Here is a 25,138-nt window from a genome sequence, read left to right as displayed (position 1 = left end):
TATTGACTTTGAATTCAGAAACACATTTTCAAAGGGTGTGCAAGTTTTAAACGTTCATGTGCTAAAATAAACCCAAATTCCTAGCATCAGTTTCATTGTTTTTAGTGCGGCATCACTGCATCTAATAGTAAATTATTTGCTTTCTGTGTGGATAATAAAAGTTGCAAGCTGGGTTGCTCACAAACCAGGAAGGGAGTCTATATCTACATGAGTTCTTACGAAGTTCTAGGAACTTCTTAGGAAGTTCTAGGAAAATGCTCTTAGGACTGAACCGTAAAGGGGAAAAAATGGCCAGGTGAGGATTAACTATGTTCCCCGAATGCATGGAATGTTCAGAGAAGTTGAGTGTCAATCAGAAGAAAAAGAAAGTTGGGTGGGACAGATGTTAGCCTGTTGAAGCCCCTGAGAGCTCAGAGAATTTTAGAGGAAGATTTGAAACACTGTCAAACCAGGGGAGGCAGCAGACCACTTTAGGCTCTTGATCTACAAGGTACAGCTTGATTTATGATTGGAACTCTACAGAGGCCATGAAGATGATGATGTCTAATTTGTTGATGCAATTCAGGAATCTAGGCTGAACTTAGAAATAAGTTCATTCTACTCGCAAATACTGCGTGTATTTTAAGAGCCATCAGGTTGCTTCCACCCTATGGGAACCTCGTGAATTAATGACCTCCTATTGTTAACAGACTTGCAAGTAGGGTTAAGTTTGAAATAGGAGGCTGCTGTGCTAGGGAAACAACGTTTAAAAAACGGCTGGCAGGTCAAGCATTCAAGCAGAGAAAATGCAACTGAAATGCAACTGTAGAGACATCATTACTATGGGATGTCAACAACACTTTGTTCTACCAGAGGAATATGGACCTTCTGCCCCGGATTAAAGATTATATAACATTTATGCTAAAAAAAATAAAGAAGAGGAAATAACTGAGCCAAATGAACTCACTATTTCTCACTTTTCTTATTTGCTACCTTTTGATGTAAAGTTTATGTATTTATTTATTTATAGTTGGATTTATATACCGCCGTTCGCCAAAAGGTCTCACGGCGGTTCACGATAAAATCACATAAAACCCCATAAATACTCTATTATTACAATAAAAAGATGGCATTCTATTCTGTAACTCTCCCCACTTTCCCCGCTTGTTCAGAGAGAGGTCAGACGTTAATTCCATAAGATAATTAATGTAATGGGTCTGCAAAAACTGTAGAGCAGACCCGGAATTTGCTGCACTTTCCTTAATCCCTTATACCAAGTAGAAGGACTCCAAAAACGAAAGTTAAGAAACATACTTAGTGGTCTGAGAATACCTCAAAACGTTCATTAAATATATAAGGGATAAATCAAAGTGAATGGAATGTTTTATACAATTATACAATAACCATAAACATCAATATGGACGCTGCCTGGCACAGCAGGGTTCCCCCGCCCCTTGTTCACTACACGGATGGAACACAGTTTACACAATGCTTTATATACAAGATTCCTCCAAATTAACATAGATAGGCTTGGATCCAGCAATGTAACAAGTAGCAATGAACATGTATTTAGTATAAGTCTTGCATGCAAAAGATCTTCAGCTGCAACACATACTGTTTCCCTTTCAATATTTTACAATGCCAAGACATTGCCTGCATATTTTGCATGAGCCGAAAAATGGCTTGGGATAGGCTATATTTAATTTATAGCACGGAGCTTGTAGGAAGATTGTTTTCCACACTTCTGCAAGGATCCTAGTGCATCTGGAGATCTTTCGGAAGATTCAAAACATACTTTGGAACAACAGATTTTTTTTTTGCAAAGTCCCTCCCTGCTGCTCAACTGTTTTGCAGCATTTGCAGAGGACAGAAAGCAGGGGTTTAAAGAGTCTCGGGCTCCCTTTAAACCCCTACTTTCTGCTCCATCCACAAACCACCATGAACTGCTTAAAAAGTTTATGGAAATAAATTTGTTTGCGAACCACGAACAGAGCAAAATTAATGACAACAGAACTCTTCCTATATTCTTAGTAAATAAAGGAAAGCATAAGCATGGAGAAAAGAAATTGCCATGTATTTTAATAAGCAGTTACACAGGTTAAATCGCATTTTGAAATGAAGTACCTTTGACTTTTGATGGGATCGTAGTAGACTTTAGCTAATCCATTCCCTGTGCCAACCATGATTTGGTTCAGCTTGGGGTGCCAGAGACAGCGGACGACACTCTGAAAAATAATAGTATCAATCAGCGATATCATCTCCAACATCCCAGAGGCATATCCTCTAAAGCATCTTCAGAGGAAATGATGAGACAACCTAATGACATCCAGATATGATACTCAGATGATACCAGATCTGAAGAAGCCCATGTCTAATGTTAAGAAGGCTGCCAGTCCTCGGATAGGAGGTCATCTGTTTCTTATGACATATTCTAACCACTTTAGACAGCAAACTGTGTATAGGAGAACAGTTTATCAATCATATGGCATCACTTTTTGGACAGAGGTGGTTTGCCATTGCCTGCCTCTACACAGCATCCCTGGACTTCCTTGGTGGACTCTAATCCAAGTAACTAACTGAGATAGGATGAAATCAGGCTAGCCTAGGTTATCCAGGCTGGGACCCTCTACACATGTGATATATTTGGGTTGCAACAGAATTGTGCAAAAGCTAAAGGAGTCAGAACTTCCACCTCTTAGCAACCTAATTCATAGGTATTCATGCTACGGCCTCCCTTACCCTACGTTATTTGTGCATCTGCTCCCATATGAACTCCCTTACATTATTAAGGCTTCAGGAGAAGAACAGGTTTGCATGTTGCCACCTTTGGAACAATGGCTGAGGCAAGGCATTTTTGCCGTGGCACTGCAGCTGTTGAGTATTTATTTAGGCATTATACCCTTCTTTCCCAGAGCCTCTTGTGGCGCAGAGTGGTAAGGCAGCCGTCTGAAAGCTTTGCCCATGAGGCTGGGAGTTCAATCCCAGCAGCCGGCTCAAGGTTGACTCAGCCTTCCATCCTTCCGAGGTCGGTAAAATGAGTACCCAGCTTGCTGGGGGGTAAGTGGTAATGACTGGGGAAGGCACTGGCAAACCACCCCGTATTGAGTCTGCCATGAAAACGCTAGAGGGCGTCACCCCAAGGGTCAGACATGACCTGGTGCTTGCACAGGGGATACCTTTACCCTTCTTTCCATCCCAAAGTGGACCAAAGCCATTTATAATACTAGTCCCTTTCTTTCATTTTATTTCCATTACAACCGCCCTGCAATTGCCTTCCAAAAATAAGGCCGAATAATGAATGGTCCAAGCTTCCAGGGCAGAATTACATAATTAAAATGAACGTGTTAATGCCAGTCTAATGCAAACAGCAAACAATGCAATTAAAAAAAACAGTCTAAACTTTTCACAGACACTGAAACTACAACCCTATTTCCTTTATGAAAAAGTTCTCTTTGACTGATTATGCACGAGGTGGAATGGCCGTGCTGGGGGCAGGAAGGCGGCAGGGCTAATCCTTGTCTGTGCAGGATGGGGACATCATCCCAGCCACCTCAGCACTTTGGATGGCCAGTGGTAAGCGAATGCGGATATTTCCACATTCCCTGTGATGCCGCGGTCGGCATAGAAGTCTATGTTGAAAGTTGTTACAACAGTCAGAACAATGGAATCACCAGGTCTTATCAGGGATATTGGTTTCTTATTTCACTACATACGCTAACCTCATTAAGCCCTTCCCCATCTCTCAGAAGGGCCATATGCCCACTTAATTTTATTCCTTATTTGGAATAATAGTTTAGAATAGCAGCATAACGAAAGATAACATAATGTAACGTAATGAAAAGTGGAATGTAATATGATTTGGAATGGTAGATTGGAATGTATTACTCTGATGTGGGGACATAACTAATCACCCCACTTCAAAGAAGAATATGCTGTAAGGTCACTTCCGTGCCTGGGAGGAGATGGATGGAGCATAATGGCAAGGTCTCAGCCAATTACTCTCAGCATTCCACAATTAAGGATACATCTGCTCATCAATATCCAATTGTGACATATTTATTTCCTTCGCTGTGTCCCCAATTAAACCCACAAATGGTAATCATACAAATAAAGCTTGTTATTCCTCATCCTCTACTTATATGTATGGACTGGTATTTTCTGTTTCATTGTATATGAAGCAGTGTGCATGCACATGAAAGCTAATACCATGGCTAAAACTTTATGGGCATTAATGGTGCCACAGGACTCAAACTTTGTTCTGCTGCTTCAGACCAACATGGTTACCTCCCGGAATCCAGAAGCTGATATGATTTTTTGAAAATGCCACACTTTAAATAAGTTCTATAACATCAACTGTGCTTTTCTGAAAGGCAATTAAGATCCCCCCCCCCCCAAAAAAAAATCTCCCTGGGACCCTCCACCCATCAGGCTAGGAACTTCCTACACCAACATGGTGCTTAGAAATATAATTTGTGTCACTAATCAAGATCCTGGACCAGCTTGAAAGAAAAATAAAAGAGACTCACAAATTTAAACTAACACACATACACAAAGAATATATTTTAACAAGGGAACATAGAGTACATTTTCATTATTAAAGGGAAGCCGCAATTTAATTTGGCTGTGGAGACTCTTAAATTATTGTATTATTTTTTAAAAACCCACTCCGTAGACTAAAAAAGACTCTGTAGGCATATCACATTACCAATTTCCAGACCATTTGGCCATCCTTCCCACTTTTCTCCAATCCTAAACTCCTGTCCACTTTGTTTGCGTGTTAAATATGGTTCATTAGCTGGCATGGACCACAGACCCTGACCGAAAAGTAAACGAATTAAGCCGTCATATGGAACAGCAAGAAAAACAGCTTCCTCTTTAACAAGCTTCAGGCAGATTTTTATCTGTACAATCAGGTCAGCTAAAGAATGATTTTCAAGCACAAGGGATACTTTTCAACTTTAAGAGATTTTTTTTTATCTCTGAGCACAGGGAATGCAAATGTGTATTTTCAACTGTGCAACCAGAGAGTGAGTCGAGCTATAAATGCTTTAGTTACAGAACATCACCTTTAAGATTGGAGGTTACATATGAAATGCAGTGCATTTCCCCCCAGTTCCATGATTCTGTTCTTAATGCATTCTGTGCATTATGAAGATTGATTTGAACAAACGCTACAATCATTTTGAAATGGTGGCATTAGCAACTGATGCAAAGGTACACATGTATTTCCTTTTTCCTGCACCTTAGACATGTAGACAAGTCTGTGTGTAGACATAAGACTCCCTAAATTAGGATTCCCAAACTTGAGTAGGAAAATTCCTAGAGATTTGGGGGGTGGAGTCTGGGGAGAGTAGAATTTGGGGAGGTAGGATACCACAATGGGGTATAATGCCACCCTCTGTAATCAAGAGATGAGTTGTAAATCTGAGCAATCTCCAGGACCCACCTGGAAAATTGCAATGGTACCCTTAATGCTAATGATGGCTTAGCAATCAGGAGGATACTGAAGGCTCATATATGCCCCATCACATATATATATATTTTTGTTTTTGGAACTAAAATTCCTTCTTTACCCCTGAACTCACCATTATACTTGACATTACATCCCCTAAGCGTTTGAGTCCAGTGGCATCTTGAAGACTAACAGAGTTTCATTTAAGCTTTAACCTTTCATGGGCATGCACACATCTTCGTACATTGAAATGGAAGTTACCAGTGCATACATACAGGTAAAGAGTATGTATGGGCTGGTAACTTCTACCTCAATGTATCTGAAGAAGTGGGCATGCACATGAAAGGTTATACTTTGAATAACACTTTGTTGGTGTTAAAAGGTGTCGGTGGATTCAAACCTTGTTCTGCTGCTTTAAGACCAACATGGCTACCCACCTGAATCTATTCCTTAGCTGTTTCCAGATTCCCTTGACATGGCTTGACAGTAAGTCTGACCATGCTAAATAGGGATTCCAGTCTCCAGGAAGTACTTGGGGATTCCATGGAATTACAGCTCATCCGCAAACTACAGAAATACATCCCCTGGAGCAAATAGCTGCTCTGGAGGGTTGACCCTATGGCATTGTACCCTATGGCAAGAGCCAGTTTGGTGTAGTGGTTAGGAGTGCGGACTTCTAATCTGGCATGCTGGGTTCGATTCTGCGCTCCCCCACATGCAGCCAGCTGGGTGACCTTGGGCTCGCCACAGCACTGATAAAACTGTTCTGACTGAGCAGGAATTATCAGGGCTCTCTCAGCCTCACCCACCCCACAGGGTGTCTGTTGTGGGGAGAGGAATGGGAAGGCGACTGTAAGCCGCTTTGAGCCTCCTTCAGGTAGGGAAAAGCGGCATATAAGAACCAACTCTTCTTCTTCTTCTTCTAGTCAACCTGTGGTCCTCCAGATGTTCATGGACAACAATTCCCATGAGCCCCTGCCAGCAAATGCTGGCAGGAGCTCATGGGAACTGTAGTCCATGAACATCTGGAGGACCACAGGTTGACTACCCCTGCCCTATGGCATTCTCAGGCTCCATCCCCAAATTTCTCTAATGGTAACTGTGGCTAACAGTAGTCCAAAGTTCTGGTTAAGAATGCAACTTGAGAAGATTACTTCCTAAATGGGTTTTAGGAGCAGCTCCCATCAGGAAAGATTCTCAGACTGTTAAGGATGGTCAGATGTTGTCGGTAATATGTAAGAATTCCTTCAAGAATGGAAGCTTTGCAAACGTCGTCCCTTCTTTTATGACTAGGACACAAATGCCTAACATGTAAACGGGCCATCTAGTAAAAACGAAGGATGGACCAGTAACTTTTGTGACTTATTTGAAAGGCTGGTTTACAAGTTTGTTCAGTCCGCTCTTTGTTGCTGTCTGTTTTTTAATCTTTCAAGTCAACTTTGCAAAGAACTGGATTGCAGAAAATAGCAGGGACAAATCCATACGGAAAGAGGTGCTCCCACTAAGGGAAGCTGCTGAACTTGTAGCCAGTCAAACCATGTGGCATGTTCCCAAGGGCAAATAATGTTATGTATAAAACACAGCCTTATAAATAGCACACACCAGCCAAGTATGCCGATGGGACTATTAGAAACCAAAGGCTGGACAAATAAATACATAAAACGGACCCACAGTAGATTTGGGGATTTCCAAAAATTATAAAAACCTAGTAAAAATAACTGCCATAAATATGTTCCAAAAGACCTTTTAATTATCCTTCACCCTTTAAAGTACAATCAATCTATCTATAGAGCATAAGACAGAATACATTGCTCAATAGCTGCAATTCAAATGGTGAAACCCCAATCGATTTGAATGATGCAGGGCTGTATCCATGATCATGACTACTCCAGCTTTAGTCTTTAGCCTGGGACGAAGGGACCTTTCAAAAGCTTATACCAAGGATTCCCAACAGAGATCCCTCAAGAGCTCCCTTAGGGTTCCACAGTCTGGAAGTTGGTAATGCAGTTATTACATCAACAGGTGACAGTGAATGCAGTTGGGGAAGAGGTGGGTTAGGTACATAAGAAGAAGAAGAGTTGGTTTTTATATGCCAATTTTCTCTACCAGGAGTCTTAAAGTGGTTTACAGCCGCCTTCCCTTTCCTCTCCCCACAACAGATCCCCTTTGAAGCAGGTGAGGCTGAGAGAGCCCTGATATTATTGCCCGGTCAGAACAGCTCTATCAGTGCTGAGATGAGCCCAAGGTCACCCAGCTGGCTACATGTGGGAGAGCGGGGAATCAAATCTGGCTTGCCAGATTAGAAGATGCTGCTCTTAACCAATATACCAAGTTGGCTCTACATCAGTTCTGGCAATGCAGGAGGAGAGGGGGGAGGCCTGGTGACATCATTCCCTGTGATGTGGCAGTGGGTGTGGCCTGGTTGCATCTGGTGGGGATGCCTGGATGATGTCACTTCCAGGGGCGTGGCAAGGAGGTGTGACATGCTGACAGCACTTCTGGGGTTCCTCCGTGCCCAAAAAGTTGAAAAGGGCTGTCTGAAATCTTGTTTGCTACACCAGGACTCAAATCTTGCACGAATGGAACTATATTAGGCAAAACATTTGTTGCATGGTGGGATCCTGCCAGATTGGATAAAATAAAAATAATAGAGCACTCAGGGCAACCAGAATGCTGCTGCTCGCTGACACACACTAGAGAGAAATCTCACATTACCAGATTCTGCAGGGGCTGGTAAGGAGCCCCATATTTCTGTGTGCTAAAGGCCACGAATTGCTGTAATTGTGTTTTAATCTGGACACCCGTGAAAGGCTGGATCTCTTTTTAGGAAGTGGGAAAAAACTTTCCTTCCTTTTAACACTTAACTTTACAATAACACTGCAAACGAGGCCGTTGACACTTAATTTCAATGGCACCCTCAAGACAAATTAGTTGACTTGGAGTCATAAAGGCCCATAATTAACAGCAAGTTACAAGATCTAAGGGGCACTTCGGCCGAGATTCTATTTCTTACAGAAAAGCAACAGGAGGAGGCAATTAAGACTTGTGTTTCACATGAAGCAGCACAAAACAATGGATTAACCACGGATGCCTCCGCCCCCTGGTCTCTGGAACATGACTGTTTCATCCAAGGGTAGTCAAACTGCGGCCCTCCAGATGTCCGTGGACTACAATTCCCATGAGACCCTGCTGGCAGGGGGCTCATGGGAATTGTAGTCCATGGACATCTGGAGGGCCGCAGTTTGACTACCCCTGGTTTCATCAGAAAAGGAGACTCTTCATAGGAAGAAATGGTGTAAAAACATACCTAAATGTATTTAAGATGTAGATTACCATGACATAAATTACCGCTGTGTTGTTTAAATAAATACATTTTTGCTGCATGTGTACTTTTTTTTTGGCAAGGTATGGTATTGATTACTGCTTCCACTCCACCCCCCAAAGATCTAGTCATATACAATAATCTATTGTGAAGATTTTATACAGCGTTTCTAGAGGCTGCTTCTGGGAAGGTCATGTGAGCAGAGTAAATAAGTCATAGATGTGCACATGCTGTATTTTAGGATGAAATGAGATAAAAGGATTTATTTATGGAAAGATGTACTGTGATAGTGCAAAGGAGAGATAGGGGCAGGCGTCTGTTCTACATGGCTACCTAAGAAGAGAGACCAAAGCGTCTGAGAAGAAGCAGGATATTGCCCTAAGAGTAGCAATCTAGGGACAGACAAGAAAGCACACTTAATAGGAGAGAAAGGCCATGAACTCTCTGACCTATCTAGCAGCCTTCTTGCTGCCCCTTTCAGGGTCCTCTTCTCTTCTTTGTACACTTTCTATTCCAACAGGTCACACTAACATTCGTTCTGTCAAACAAGGTCTACGTAAATGCTAAAGAGGGTGAGCAGACAGAACCTTTTCTTCCTCTTCTCAAACACTAGAACTTGAGGGCATCCAATGAAGTTGATGAGCAGTAGAGTCAGGGTGGACCAAAAGAAATCCTTCTTTACACAGTGAGTGATTGAAATGTAGAATTCGCTGCCAGAGGATGTGATGGCCATAAGCAATTAGACGGATTAGTGGGGGATAAGTCCATCTTTGGATACAAGCCACGGTGAACTTCCGAATCCCAGTGCCAGCAGCTTCTGAATCCCAGGAAAGCCTTAGCCATCCGGACAAACTAGTTGGCCATTGTGTGAGACCGAATGCTGGACTAGAAGGGCCACTTGTCAGCAGTCAGCAGTCAGACCCCCCCCCCCCCTTCCAAAGGGGAAGTCTATAACTAGAATAACCATAAATACCCTTCTTGAAATATCATCCCAAAAAATTCATAAATGCTTGGCCCAAAATGACACAAAATGGATTGAGCCTGGACAAGTAGTTTTGAACTGTAGTTTAGAGTGGCTGGCTGCCCCCTCCACACCCCAGAGAGAGGAATAATTTTGGTACAATGGGTCTCTCAGAATCTATTGACTCACCCTCAGGATTAATCCCATCAACAGACAACCTTATTTCCCCTGCACTCACTTCCTTCAATTAAGCAGCAATTGATCAACACTTATCTAATCCTCTAGCCCAGTGGTCCCCAACCTGCGGGCCGCAGCCCGGTGCCGGGCCGCGAAGGCCATGACGCCAGGCCGCGGCTCCCTCTCCCTGCCCCCCCCGCAGTAAAAAACTTCCCAGGCCGCAAGCTTGCGGCCCGGGAAGCTTCTTACTGCGGGAGGGCGGGGAGAGGGAATCAGGGCCGGGCCGCGCATCGCGCATGCGCGGCCCGAAGCGCGGCCGTGGCCTGCACGGGCACGGCCCGCGGACATGGTCCGCGCAGGCACGGCCCGATGCCCTGCCGGTCCCCAGCCTCAGAAAGGTTGGGGACCACTGCTGTAGCCCTTCCTACCTGGTAAAGGCAAGATCATCAAGCCTCTCCCACATTTTTGTCCACCTCTGGTAAGCCCTTTAAGCTATTGTTTCTCCAGCAAATACATCAACCTGCCCTAGAGCATGTTTTCCATATATCAGCCTCATTTGGGCAAAAATTCTCTGATAAAAGGGCTTCTATTAAAGAGTTTTGCCCAAATACCTGAAAACCACGGTCATACCGCAGACATGATGATTTCATTTCCAGTACACACTGGAAGCAATGTCACCAGGCTGACAGAGACGTAGCCCGGGCCTTCCTCCTGTTCCTAGTAAGGTCCCCCCAACCAGACAGTTGATCAGCTGTGGGGGATTCTCCACCTTTGACAGGAAGTCTGGCAACCCCAGTCGCCAAGGTGGCAAATATTCAAAACACAGTTTTAAAAAAACTCTAGTTACTGAAGATACTATAAACAGTCACAAACAACAATTAAAAAAAACATATAAATAAAACAAGGCCACCAGAAAAGTCTTCTTGGGGGAAGATAATAAGAGCACTATACACTATATGAGAGCCTCTTGTGGCGCAGAGTGGTAAGGCAGCCGTCTGAAAGCTTTGCCCATAAGGCTGGGAGTTCGATCCCAGCAGCCGGTTCAAGGTTGACTCAGCCTTCCATCCTTCCGAGGTCGGTAAAATGAGTACCCAGCTTGCTGGGGGGGTAAACGGTCATGACTGGGGAAGGCACTGGCAAACCACCCCGTATTGAGTCTGCCATGAAAACGCTGGAGGGCGTCACCCCAAGGGTCAGACATGACTCGGTGCTTGCACAGGGGATACCTTTACCTTTATACACTATATGAGATCTTGCATCACCCCCTGAAATGTAATGTCCCTGTAGTACTGATCACTGGCAGCCTTCAAGCAAAGGTTGGATACACACTTTTCTTGGATGCTTTAGGATGCTCAGGGCTGATCCTGCGTAGAGCAGGGGGTTGGACTAGATGGCCTGTATGACCCTTTCCAACTCTATGATTCTGTGATTCTATGATCCCTGTAGTCTGGAGATCAGCTGCCATTATAAGACACTCCCCCAGGCCCAACATGGAAGTTGGCAACCCTACAAATCACTCACAATGAGTAATCACCATGCAAACCTGTTGACATCATTTTCTATGACTGCATCTCAAATCTAAGGCAGTGGCAAGGGATTTTTTTTTTTTTTTTTGCTCTTAAACCCAAAAGATTTCAGCCTGCATTCTGTAAAATTCTTAATAAAACTTTCTAGGTCTTAAAGATGCCACTGGACTCAAATTTTATTCTTAACAGATAGATAGATGTGTGTGTCTCCATTTGAGTGATACATCTGTAGAACAAGTAAGACAATACCTTTTGCTGGACCAAGAGGCCATTAAAATGCAGCCTTCTTTGATGCTCAGCTGTTCTATCGCCAAAAGGAACATACTTCTTGTTTACTGCTTGGTGTCTAGAGGAACCTTTGTAATTTGAATCCTATTGGCAAGGCAACACTCAACTTTTTGTAATCTAGTTAACATCGGCCTGGTTCTTTCACAGGGGTAGCCATGTTAGTTTGTTGAAGCAACATAAAACGGTAGTCTATTTTAGTACCTTAAAGACAAACAACATTTAGTCCCTCCAACATGAGCTTTTATGAGTTAAGAGTTCACTTCTTCAGATTCTATGAAGATATTTTCTATATTTTGATGGGGGAAATTATTGAAAGGGAAGGAAGGCATCCCCCCGCAAGCCTATGAAAGAGAAATATCATTATCCAGAAGAGATTGCAGGTCACCCATGATACCCAGACACTCAAATGTGGAACCAAGGGTTGTCAGCTGCTTTAAAAAGTTTTCAGAGGATTATCTAACTGAATAATGTTTTCAAAATGTGTGGACTCGCATTTGGATGAAGTCTGTACAAAAAGTATAACTGGTGATATCATGTTAACAGCCACACTTGCCACAGGTGATGTGCCAAGAAGTCAAGGCCTCAGTCTATCGTATTTATTATTTGGATTTTTATACCGCCCATTCTTTACAGCTCTTAGTCATGGCGGTTGGCCTTTCAGAAAAAGTATATTTGTTCCACTCGATTCCCTTTCAAATCTAAGAGGGCCTTACAAGTTTGATGGAAAAGGATTATATCTGCTCACTCTTCTATCGCCCTATCAGAGTCTGATCAAATGTTCCAGCAGTGAAAGATAATCAAGCCGAAGAGGAATGTGAGGAAAACTTTGACTGAAAGAGGAACCTGACAGAGGAACTTCACCCTACAACCCTTAACTTCAATGGATTAAGAAAGGTGTAACTCTGCATAGGACAAAATTAACAGAATAAATTCAGACCTCCACAAATCTGCTATCCTGGATTACAATCTGCTATCCTGGATTATACACTCCTTCCTGCAAGGGGCAAATGAGACAGGCAGTAGATCGGGGTAGTCAAACTGCGGCCCTCCAGATGTCCTCGGACTACAATTCCCATGAGCCCCTGCCAGCATTCGCTGGCAGGGGCTCATGGGAATTGTAGTCCGTGGACATCTGGAGGGCCGCAGTTTGACTACCCCTGCAGTAGATCTTTAGTCTAAGAGCTATTTGGAAGCAGCCTTTCTCTCTTTGAAGTCTACCAACAAGGAATTTAGTGATAGTCATCTAAAATACACAACACCGGTCAGTCAATCACCTCTTCGCTTTGAGAATCCCCCTGCTAAAAAAAAAAAAAACCATTAACACCATGGCTTATCTGGCACGGGTTTGATGGCTTAAAGCATTTAGTTTAAGGCTCTGACATGGGTCAGAAAGACATAAAGCTGTCAGCAGCAACTGCGGCTAAAAAAAACCATTTCTGGTTAAGGACCATCATAAACTCTTTGCCTCACAAGCCGCCAACTCTGCTTTCCGCTTCAGCGGCAGGGAGGGTGTGCACCACGGGGTCTGTTTGCAGAGGCCTGTTCCGATTTGCTGTGCATGGCTGCTCATGCACTGAGATAAGGAGACTGTTGGCGACAAAAGACTTTGAATGCAGAAAGAGAAATTCTGACAGGGATGTTCAAGCTTTCTCCAATTACATTCTTCTTTAGGGGAAAAAAAAAAGATGTTGGATTCCTTTTGACCGGCCAGAACGATTGCTAATTATTTCAGTAACTTAAGCCTCCTTTAGAGGTGAGGATCCAAAAGAGCCATGAGGAAATACCTTAAGCCTTCTTCCAGAGAGGCTGCCTATTTTCTTTTATGCAACTTGGGAGGGTCACTTGAGTTTTAGGAGTTGAGGGGGGGGGAAGGGATCAAGGTGTTGAAGTGGGAATAGCTGACTTGAAAAGCTGTGCAGAATGCACATAAAGGTAAAGGTAAAGGTATCCCCTGTGCAAGCACCGGGTCATGTCTGACCCTTGGGGTGACGCCCTCCAGCGTTTTCATGGCAGACTCAATACGGGGTGGTTTGCCAGTCCCTTCCCCAGTCATTACCGTTTAGCCCCCAGCAAGCTGGGTACTCATTTTACCGACCTCGGAAGGATGGAAGGCTGAGTCAACCTTAAGCCGGCTGCTGGGATCGAACTCCCAGCCTCATGGGCAGAGCTTTCAGATGGCTGCCTTACCACTCTGCGCCACAAGAGGCTCATAGAATACTTTATTCTTATTTTGAGATGTGTAACCCACCCCTCTCCAAAATTGGACTATGGGTGGGGTGCATCAGTAAAATACAAATTACAACATATAAATCTGGACCAAATTCATTCGCTCCGACTATCCCGTTTTGTTCCAGGCATGAATAGGCCAATGGGCCAGGCAACAAGTTGGAATATGTATCAAAAGGTCTAGCCCGATGAGGGAGCACCCATCCAACAATAACCCCCAAAGTGGGGTTAAGTGGGGGGGCCCAGATGGATAATTGAGGTGCAGCCCAAATTTTTGCACTATCATGCAAAGCACCAAGTTATAAAATAACGTGTCCTAAATGGATTTATTTAAAAATAGTTGTAAGGATGGGAAAAAGTAGACCATCACTCCTTTCCAGAAATGCATGCATAATTATTCCACTGAGATGAGCAGGAACATCCATTATGACCTTCAGTAATAGACAGACTGTCTGCACATTCAAACATTATACTAAAGGATTGCCTAAAACAAGACAACCCAAAATAAGTCAAGTGTGACGGCTTGAGAGCTCATCCTAAGAAATTCTCCAACTACAATAAATAAGGCAAAACCTGAAAAGTGATCTACAATGCTGTGAACTTGCCGTCATCAGATTTAAAATGCTCGAGAGACTAGAAAACTACTAGAATACTTGTCTTGGGAAAAAGGAGTATAGAAATGTCTGAAGAAGTAGTATCACTTGGACTGGAAACATCTAAGAAGAATTTTCTACATGGCAATGGAAGCCATTTAGCACTGAATCAAAGCAGGGAGGCTTAAAGTACATGAATACATGTACTGATGTCTACCTGGTACATCAGAGGAGGGACACAAGCATACCTTTATTTGACTTGTATGGCAATATCCTTTTCTAATGGCAATCATTAGAATGGGTGGGTATCAAAACATGGTATGTAATGGAAGCAATGTGTGCTTCACACCAGAGTGAAGATGAGCATGTATTAGATACCCATACTATTCAACATTAAATGCCAAGAAGTCAGAAAATTCCCAATTAAGATGACAATTACTCCTAAAGGAAAAAAAGACACATGAAATCCTTTCTCCCATAACCCTTGGCAAAAAAATGTTGACTTGATACTGTACCCAGCCATGGATCTCCTGCTAGCGTTATGGCCATCAAATATATCAAAGATATATTTGTATTTACTTCTTTTATGTTGGCAAAGTTTGAATGTGCAGAGAGACTGCAGCACCGGGCTGCTTAAAGAATAAAATAGTTTTATTCAGAAGAGAAACAACTATGTATAGAAAGAAGAGAAAAGAAACCTAACAAAGTGTTGTCTACAGTCATTCTGTTCAACTGCTGTTCTGGAGTCAAGCAGGGAGGAAGTGCGCTAAAACTCTCCAGGAAGTTTCCTGTTGAGCCAATCGGGACATCGGAGAAGATAATCTGAAAATCATCAGTTCCTATTCTATCTAAGCTAAATATACATCTCCTCTAATGCCCCTGCAGGACACCCTTTATATTCTGTCAATTATGTGCAATGCAGATTTGGTAGGTTGCAACAATGTATACCCTACCTTTCTCCCCCAAAAGTTCCAATCCCAAATCATCTGTGACGGTAGCCCTAGATTTCAGCCTACCCTACCTGTCATGGTAATAAATGAAGAGGAGCAAAAACCATTTATGTCACCCTGAGACATTAAAAGAAGGGTAGGAAAAAACGTAAGAGAGAGATAAAATGCTGCATTCCATCCGAATATCTGGGACAGGCTTTGAGCATATCCTGAACTGCAGTTCATTTACTTTGCCACATAAAACCGAGAACTAATCCAGTCTTGTCCTGGACTCCATTTCTTGGTCATGCTAGACGGCGACAAAATCTAACCCCTTAGATTTTCAACTCTAGGTAGGAAAATTCCTGAAGAATTGTGGGTGGAGCTGAGGACAGGATTTCGAAATGGGAGGGACCCCAGCAGGGTGTAATACCATGTAGCCCAACTACCAAAGTGGCTGTCTTCTCCAGGGGAATTAATCTCAGGAGACCAGTTGTAATTCCAGAAGGTCTACAGGCCCCACCTAGAAGTTGGCAAGCTCATAAGCAACTAGCTTTTACTTTTACTGTAAAAGGAGGTGGTGAGCTCCCCCTCATTGGCAGTCTTCAAGCAAAGGTGGGATACACACTTTTCTTGGATGCTTTAGGATGCTTAGGGCTGATCCTGCGTTGAGCGGGGAGTTGGACTAGATGGCCTGTATGGCCCCTTCCAACTCTATGATTCTATGATTCTACTGACAATTTTGTTCGCTACCCACAGACTCTGCTGGTTCACAAAATACTGAGTTTACTATCTTGAGATTTTGTGCCATTTTGCTTCAGGGTGGGTTGCGTTGTGCAAAAACTCACAGATAAACTTGTAAATACTTGCTGCAAGCCCATGTGACTCAAACAAAAGTTCTGGAATAATTGTACACTCTCCCATTGTTTAAAAAAAAAAACTTAAAAGAAGGGAGGTGAACAAAAGGCTGTATGACAGAAAGGAATGCTAGATGTTACTTTGGGCAAGCATTTAAACTAGCCATTAAGTTTCCATTAAGCACCAGGTTCACTTACAGGCCAACACACATACTGGACATTTACCAAGAAGTTTTAAAGATTAAAGTTTACTGCCCTTCAGAGTTTCAAACTAATCTATACTGGCTGGGCCTTCCCTGCTGTCTGATAGGGTAAAAAAAACTGTATTTCCTTTATCGCTTGAATTTGACACAAGAACATACTCTGCATCTCTTTTCATATGCTAAACCCATTAGGATTATTTTATAATTGACTTTAATGAGCCCTATTATTCTGTTCCTAGCGGAAAAACATGCTCATGATAGCTCCCTCCCCTGTACTCAGCAAATCGTGCCAAATCTGCTTAAGCCCACAAGATTAATTTATAATAGTCAGAAGAGCAATACATGAGTTTTGGCCACTGGGAAGTGTTTCTCCTGTCGGATTTCCTTCAATTTACATGCATCATATCAAACAACAAGGTTTAAAAATAGCTACAGAATCGAAACTCAGCACTCACCCCCACCAAAGTACACCTTCCATAGGAAGTTTGCTATACCAATTTAGTTTTGGGAGTGTAGCCATGCTGATTTGGGGCGGAGAAGCTAGATTTGAAAACAACAGCACCTTAGAACAGGGGTAGTCTACCTGTGGTCCTCCAGATGTTCGTGGACCACAATTCCCATGAGCCCCTGCCAGCATTTGCTGGCAGGGGCTCATGGGAATTGCGTTCCATGAACATCTGGAGGACCACAGGTTGACTACCCATGCCTTAGAATATCAACAAGGTTTGGGCAGTACGTTTTTGATGGCCAAGGTTTCTTCCCTTCATACCTGACAAAGGAAGCCTTATCTTTTGAAAGCTTGTAACTTGAAAATCTTATTGTTTTTTAAAGTACTCCTGGACTTGAATTAAACTTTTGTACCAATCTGAACCACTAAAAAATTAAGAAATGATACAGCAATACCTGTATACCCAATTATATACCTTTAGCTGTCCCACAAAAAGTCAGACCCTTGGACAATCTTGCTCAATACTGTCTACTTTGATGTGGAATAGGTTTCCAGCATCTCAGACAAAAGTCTCCAAAAATTTCTTTTTAAATGGAGATTTCAGGGATCAAACCTGATACCTTGCACACAAAAAATGTGTACCACACCACTGAACTACAGCTGCTTCCTGAACCACGGATACACTTCCTAGTCAGAAAGTCAACAGTTATAATTCTCAGTTAGTACAATTATGGAGATTTAGGTTTAAGGGCTTTGGGGGTTTCTTTAGTACAGTGGTCCCCAACCCCTGGTCCGGGGACCGGGACCGGTCCGTGGATCAGTTGATACCGGGCCGCGGCTCCTCCTCATCCCCGGCTGCTGCCTCGGGGGCTGCCCTGCCACACTGCTGCTGGCAGTGCCCCCCAGAGGGCGGTGGGAAATCAGGGGCACCGGTGAGAAAGCAAGTGGAGCAGGGGCTCTCAGGGCGGTGACATCCCTCAGCAAAAGACTCCCCCCCCCCCGGGCCTCAGTAAAATTGTCAAGCGTTTACCGGTCCCCGGTGATAAAAAGGTTGGGGACCACTGCTTTAGTTGAAGACTGTGCAATCATTATGGTTCAGCATACACCGCAATACCTTGATCTTGCAGAATTTCAGCCATGCATTTACCTACATATCCTTGTGTTAAATAATGTAATTAATAGTAGTTAGATGCACAAGAAGGATAACTGTTATTTTAGTGCATTAGCAAAATATACAGGTTTGTTTATATACTAAAATTTGCCTTACCGCATCTGTGACATCTATTTCATATACTTTCTTAAATGTTTCCCGCTCAAAGAAAAGAAGTTTTCCATGGCCACCCCCTTTCTTGACAGAAGTACCCGTAACAAGTAGTTTATCATCTGGGCTGAAACAGCAGTCTGTCCTGTTGAAAAATAAAAATGAATGGATTTTCTTGAATTTTTAAAAAAATCAAAGAATGAACGAACGAATGAATGAATGTTCTGAGTGAAATACAGGTGGTTCATAAAATCCATAAACTTCTAATTTTGTTATGACCAGTAAAACCACAGCTGTGTTCCAAGTCACCAAATTTGGCAAAACCAACAAAACGAGATGAATTGCCAAGATTTCAGCACTGGAGGAATAAAGGCTTGTGTTTAAAAGAGAGCCAAAGAAAAGAATCTGGCTACCATTATTCATTTATTAAGTAGGTCATAAAATCAGTTTCCACCAAGAAAATATCTTCTCAATATGAAATTGTAAACAGGTGAGCAAGATGACTTTACAGTATTGTGCCTTTATTTTTCTCTCAAAGCAGGGAACGACTGTTCAGTGATTCGAGCATGAATTCAAGATTAATAGGGTCTTTGAAATTACTCTCAGACTTTGAGGTAAATGCTGTCGGCAAACTGTGAATAAAAGCAACATGATCGGATCAATTTATTTATTACATTTATATCTTGCCACTCTTGTCATCACAAAGCTCAAGATAGTGGCTTGGATCCAATGATACACGAGCAGAAACATAAATGGATTTAGCCCAGGCAAGAACTCGTATGGCACCTAGCACTTCCCTCCTGAATATACTGTAGTGCCAAAGATCTTATGCCAGGAGAAATGCAAGTGGGGATACTACATGACTTACCACAAGCCTAACGTCATGTGGGCCTCCCTCCTCTCCGGTTGTCCCCACCCTTTTCTTGACTGGACATATATTACCTGGCCTACAGCCACTTCTTGTAGGACAGACTGAAGATGGTTGGAGTGACCCTGGAGATCCCTTCCAACTCTATGATTCTATGGACCCTATGAAAACGGGCACATAAAGGCTGGAATTCATCAGACACAAATTGTTTCAACAGAAGCAACCTTCTGGGATCAATATCCATCACTGTCAATATTGAAAAAGCATTCAGTAACACACACACACACACACACACGATAAGTTACTTACATGGGGAAGAAGCTAGGCAGACCAGCGACTGAGTTAAGAGGTGTTTTAAACTGTCTGATATCCCATATTTTTAAGGTATCATCTCCTAGGAAATATAAAAAGTAATATTTAGCAGAAGGCAACATAAGGGGGAAAGCTTATTTCCTTACGATGCTGAGAAATTATTTTCTAATGGCTTGCTCCCAAAGCTCGAAGGGAGAAGCATTAGCAAATAAACATATGGCTATAATTCTCTTTATCCTAAAAAGGCATAATTCGCTAAAATGCCAGGCTGTACTGTTACAGTAGGAGGCATTTGGCAACGCAGAGATCTTACGGTGCTTCTAAGACCGTGGAGTTTGTCGAGGAAGGGAAGATAAGGGCAGTAGGAATGAAAGGATCCACATGTCACCCCAAAGCCAAATCAAATCCCTTTTATGACAAAGCTCATGAGCAATTTTTCCGGTTTCTTCACCGTCTGAGCATGTGAGAAAGCAACTTGTGAGCCAGGCCGTTGATACAACTCTGTCAGCGATTCAGATAACAACTACGGAGCTATACCATAAAAGCAAATTGAATGAAACTTAACCAAAAAAAAAAAAAAGTGTTCAGCAATGTGTCTGGCACCTCTTCAGTTCTTCTTCACAGCATCAAACTGCAACCAAGGCTTCTTTGGCCTTGACGGACTAGGCCTTGACACGCTCTTCGGGAATTCGGGGGATTCGGGAGGGAGCTGTTGTCAGATGAGTTGTTACTAGTGTGGGTTTTTTTTTTTTTTTAAACATGATTTTGAAAACTCTGTTCTGCGTCTTCTCAGGCTTCAGGGACAATCTCTCATGGGGAAGGACAGAGAGATGCTGCGAACGTATCGAAGTGCAGAGAAATGTTAGCAGAAATACTTGCCTCTGAGTTTGTCAATTCTGTTTCACACGGATTCCAGCAAGATAAAGTCAGAAAAACATAGGGCTGGTAAACTAAAATGGTTCTTTCTTTCTGACTTAAAGCAAGCTGTTTACGATATTTAGCAAGCTACCTTATGGCTAAAGAAATGATGCATGTCAATGAGCTCAAACTGAAATTCTGCAGGAAACAGAAAAAAAAGTTTTGAAACGTCTCACGCAGGCCCATTATGCACGGCCGCCGAAACGGCAATTTCAGGTCACGTGGAAAACGCGGAGGGGGAAGACGCGACGCACACCGGTTATGCACGGGAGGGGGCGCAACGGCGGCAAAACCCAGAGTAACCGATTATGCACGCGGCGATCCGGGCGCCGCTTCTGGTTGCGCCCCGGTCACCCGGAAGCTGCGCTTTCTTCCGCGTTTCACTGACGCGGCTTTTTCGGCGGCATGCACCAAAGCTGCGGCCGGTTGCAGCCGGCACCGTGCGTTATCGGTCATTTTAGTCACCGCCATTCCACCCCGAATGTGCGTTATTTCCCCCGTGCATCATGGGTTGCACTTGGGCAATATGAAGATACTGGGCCCTAGCTGGAAGCTTCAGCTAAGATAAAATGCAATCAGCAAGACTGCTGTGGAATACACAGATGATATCCTCAGTTTTAAAAGAAATCCACATGGAGAGATGCTACTTTATATTCCTATATAATACGAGCTAATGGAGATATTCAGGTAAATACCACATGTTCTATTTGTGGAATATTGGTCTTTTAAAAATGTTCATGAGCATTTCTTTTATATCTATTTTGACTTCTAGGACATCCCTCCCCACAGGTGGGCTCAGGGCAGCTCATAACATATAAATTCACATTTAAAACATAATAAAACAATTTTAAAAATTAACATCTGTATTTCTTCTGCAACCCCCTTGTCTCATCCAATGACTCTTCTCAGTCTTGATGGGCTTCACAGGCATGGGGAGGGGGGGGGCCAACAGCATGGGGATGAAACACAGACAGAGGGCCCATGAAATGGGTAAGGCAGGAGGGGGCCCATAGTTGTATCTCAGCTGTCCTGGGCTTTACCATAGACCTGGTAGAAGATTGCCATTTTACATAAGCCTAGTAGAAGAGTGCCATTTTATTTATTTACTAGTAAGAAAGCCCATTGCAACCAGGAATGCAATGGGCGCTAGGACCCAGGGGACACCAGCAGGTGCAGATATCGCTCTCTTGCAGCAGAAGCCATAGAGGTAATCAGGGCTCCTTAGCAGGAAGCAAGGGTTGTTTGCAGTTTGGGGCTCATTTGCAGTTTGTCTCTGTCTGTCTCTCCCTTGCAGCAGGAGCCATAGCAAGTAATCAGGGGTCATTTGCGGTTTGGCAGGGCTCTCTGTGTCACTGTGTGTCTCTCTCAGGCAGCCAGGACACTCTCTAGCCAGGAAACCAGGCAGCCAGGAAACATCCCAGGGCTGTTTCACAAATATTAAGAGGAACAATGGATAAGGATTTATTATTAGGTTTCTATACCGCTACTCTCGGCCCAACCGACTCGTGGCCAGTTACATTAAAATAAAACCAACATTAAAACCCTGATATAATCTACAATTTATAGTGACAACAATCAACATTCTACCCTCCGCTGGGGACCCTCGACTCTTCTGCTCACAGTTGTTGGGTTCCACGAGATGACCCTAGGCGATGTTACCCTGAGGGGAGGGGTACAGATCACAAAGAGAGGGAGGGACCCAATCTTACAGCCCTGGTAATTTTCTGAAAGTTTACCCACCTCCAGTATGGTTATTTATGCATTTACTAATTTATTTGTATTTATATACCACCCTCCCCTGAGGCTCGGGGCGGTTATCCAATAAGGAAATTATTTGCATTTCTGGTGCAAAGTCCTCTCCAATCAAGTGTTGCATGTGGGCCAGGATCCTTTGAATTGTGGTTCTATAACCGAACATCATAGGTCAGGTCAGGAATAAGACAATATTTTGCTATCTCCTTCCACATTATTGGTTGGAAATTATAAAACTTGTTTATACTTGATTGCATGTTGACATGTTGTAAGCAACAGACATCCCAAGACGGTGGACGTTGCAGACAACCACAGTCACATAAGAAGACATATTTATATTTTACTGGGAGGGAAATCCGTCACAATACAAGTAAATCAGGGTGAATAGCTGGGAAACAATAGCTTTGAGGATAGTGTTATTGAAACCGCTCACAGATAAGCGGAAGAAGCTGATTTGCACTGGGAAGTCTGGACAAGATTAGGCATGTGGGTTTTGGCCATCCAAAGCAGATGATGAGAACCGGCTTGTTGGACTGCAGACCAAGAACGTACTAAAACCATCATTGCCCCAGCTTTTTAATGGAAGGCAACAAGAGAGGTTAACTGCACAAAAATCACATAACGTCCGCAGGAAGACCAGACACTTCTCATAATTAATTCGATCCCATGTTTATGATCAACCTAGTGACTTCTTAGAGTATCATGTTCCACTATAGCATTAACGTGAGGGAAAAAACCCTCCAAAGATGTTTTTAAAGACCAATTTTGGAGGCCACAAGCAGATCTTTAAACACAGCTTTCTTGCACGGCTGTCAGATCCAAACGTAGTTTTGACAGGTATGAACCTGGGGATCCTCACAAGCAGCTTTTGGCTGTTCCCTTCCCCCCCCCCCATGCCTGCAGCTGAGGTCCGTCTCTGCAGTCTCATCTCTGACAGACAAAGTGCATCCTGCAGCAGAGAGGAGCAAGGACAGGATTCTCTGGAAGTCCCTATTCCCCCAAACATGGTCCCATCTTTGATCCCCGTGTATGGCAGGTGTGCTAACCTAAGACTCCTGGTGGTTACACATCTGCTTTTGTTGGTAAGAGTTCAGGGCAGGGGTAGTCAAACCGTGGCCTTCCAGATGTCCATGGACTACAATTCCCATGAGCCCCTGCCAGCATTCGCTGGCAGGAGCTCATGGGAATTGTAGTCCATGGACATCTGGAGGGCCGCAGTTTGACTACCCCTGGTCTAGGGCAAACACTAACATTATATAAAGCACAAATGTGCAGCAGTTCCTTCAGCAGGCAGAAAAATGGCTAAAATTAGGCTAACCCGACCTGGGATCGAGCTAGCACTTTCAATCTGTAGTGCTTCTAAAAAGCGGCACTGGAAGCAGCATGTTAAAACTCAAGAGTTTCAAAATGATTTTGTATCAAAGCATGACGTGCGGGTTGCATGCTGATTTATTTATGATCAGCCACCTGGCTGGTGACCTGTGAAGCTGGGGAAGAGTTGATGGCTGGGGCAGTAGAAAAAGAAGATCCACGGAGGGGGAAAGAACCCTGAAGATGACAAAATGCGAACAGCTGAAAAGACGCCAGCAAAACCTAATGAAGTACACAGATCCTGCCTTTAGGATCACTGGTAGGCAGAAATTTAAATGAGATGGAGAACTGTTTAGTCCCACGGAGAACAGAATGTGGTACACCACTGTACAGAAGAAATATAGGATTAAAAACACATGGCTGTCCCCACCCACCCCTCTCTCCCAGTAGGGGCCCCTCGGTGACTCCCACAAAACATACACACTGTGATGAGTAATTCAACTTCTCTCGTGCCTTGGCGTCATTATAAGTACTTCCTTGCCATCAGTGTTGTTCAGTGCATGTGGGCATATTTATTATGAAGGGCATATTTATTATGAAGGCAGGAGGCTTATAAACTGCAAATTATGTGTGTGTGTGTGTGGGGGGGGAGGACGGGAATCTAACATAGGGTTGGCTAGTATGGGAGGTCATCAAGTGTTTGCTAGCCAAGTTCTGGTCTAGCCAAATTGCTGGGAGATCCAAGATCAGTTCTTTCCAAGATTTAAGGGGGGGGGGAAATCAAATAGCAACTGCGCTGGGTTCAAATTCAGATCGATTTCCCCTTTATGGGGAGGCAGGGTGCTTAGAGGTGTTTAGAAGGAGCTATAAGACCACTCTCTCAGCTACAGCTTTTAATGAGGTATAGGCTACAGAAATTTTTTAGGGGTGTGTGCGGTTATGTGAGGTTTTATTGTCTACTGTTTTAAGCTTGAATTTGTAAACTGCTTTGCGCTACAGGAAAGGTGAAGTATAATTTTTTTTTTAAATACATGGTTCTGCCAGTTAAGGTCCCTCTCCCCCAACTTGTTATCCCTGATGAAAAGGTAAACAGAGAAAGGATCTTTTCCTTCCTTCCTTCCTTCCTTCCTTCCTTCCTTCCTTCCTTCCTTCCTTCCTTCCTTCCTTCCTTCCTTCCTTCCTTCCTTCCTTCCTTCCTTCCTTCATCTGTCATCTTCCTTCCTCCCTCCCTCCCTCCCTAATAGGAACCCAAAGTGGCTTACACAATTCTTCTGTCCTTCATTTTATGCTCACAACAACAACCACCACCCTGTGAGGTAAGTTAGGCTTAGAACATTTGACCGGCTCAAGATCACCCAACACGCTTCCATAGCAGAGCAGGGATTCAAACCTGGTTTTCCCGGACATTCTAACCACTCTCCCATGATAATCCTTTGCAGGATTAATAAAAGCTGGCGAGGGAACTGCAGCTTCATGCACACACGCCTGACATCACAGAACTTCCATCATTTCATTATTTTAAGCCACCACTCTGGGCAGCTTACGAGTAAGGCAACAAGGCAGAGCTATTAAAAACAAAGCCAATGTCATTGAAACAGCCAGCAAAAAGGACAGCATAAAATACACATCGAGCAGTCCCAAATGCCGCAGATGAAATGCTTCTCAGCCAAGAAGCAGACCGTAAAATGGTTAAGAGATAAGCTTCTTCGTTAAAAGCCTGGGTGAAAAGGGATTTTTAGCCTGGCACCTGAAAGA

General features: G+C 43.4%; 1 protein-coding gene across 1 annotated transcript in view; it reads right to left on the bottom strand.

Moving 5' to 3' along the window:
* Nucleotides 1-25,138, bottom strand: part of WDR70 (WD repeat domain 70) — a 112,527-nt gene that overhangs the window by 5,523 nt on the left and 81,866 nt on the right. Inside the window, exons 12-14 of the mRNA XM_077347002.1 lie at nt 19,400-19,484; nt 18,229-18,367; nt 2,104-2,204 (exon numbers count right to left, since the gene is read on the bottom strand). Coding sequence (XP_077203117.1) covers nt 2,104-2,204; nt 18,229-18,367; nt 19,400-19,484 — 325 coding nt within the window. The remainder of the gene's footprint in view (nt 1-2,103; nt 2,205-18,228; nt 18,368-19,399; nt 19,485-25,138) is intronic.

Source organism: Paroedura picta, chromosome 7, assembly GCF_049243985.1.
Source record: "Paroedura picta isolate Pp20150507F chromosome 7, Ppicta_v3.0, whole genome shotgun sequence".
Taxonomy (NCBI): Eukaryota; Metazoa; Chordata; class Lepidosauria; order Squamata; family Gekkonidae; genus Paroedura; species Paroedura picta.
Note: the sequence above shows the minus strand (reverse complement) of the source record. Positions and strands in the feature narration are given on the sequence as shown.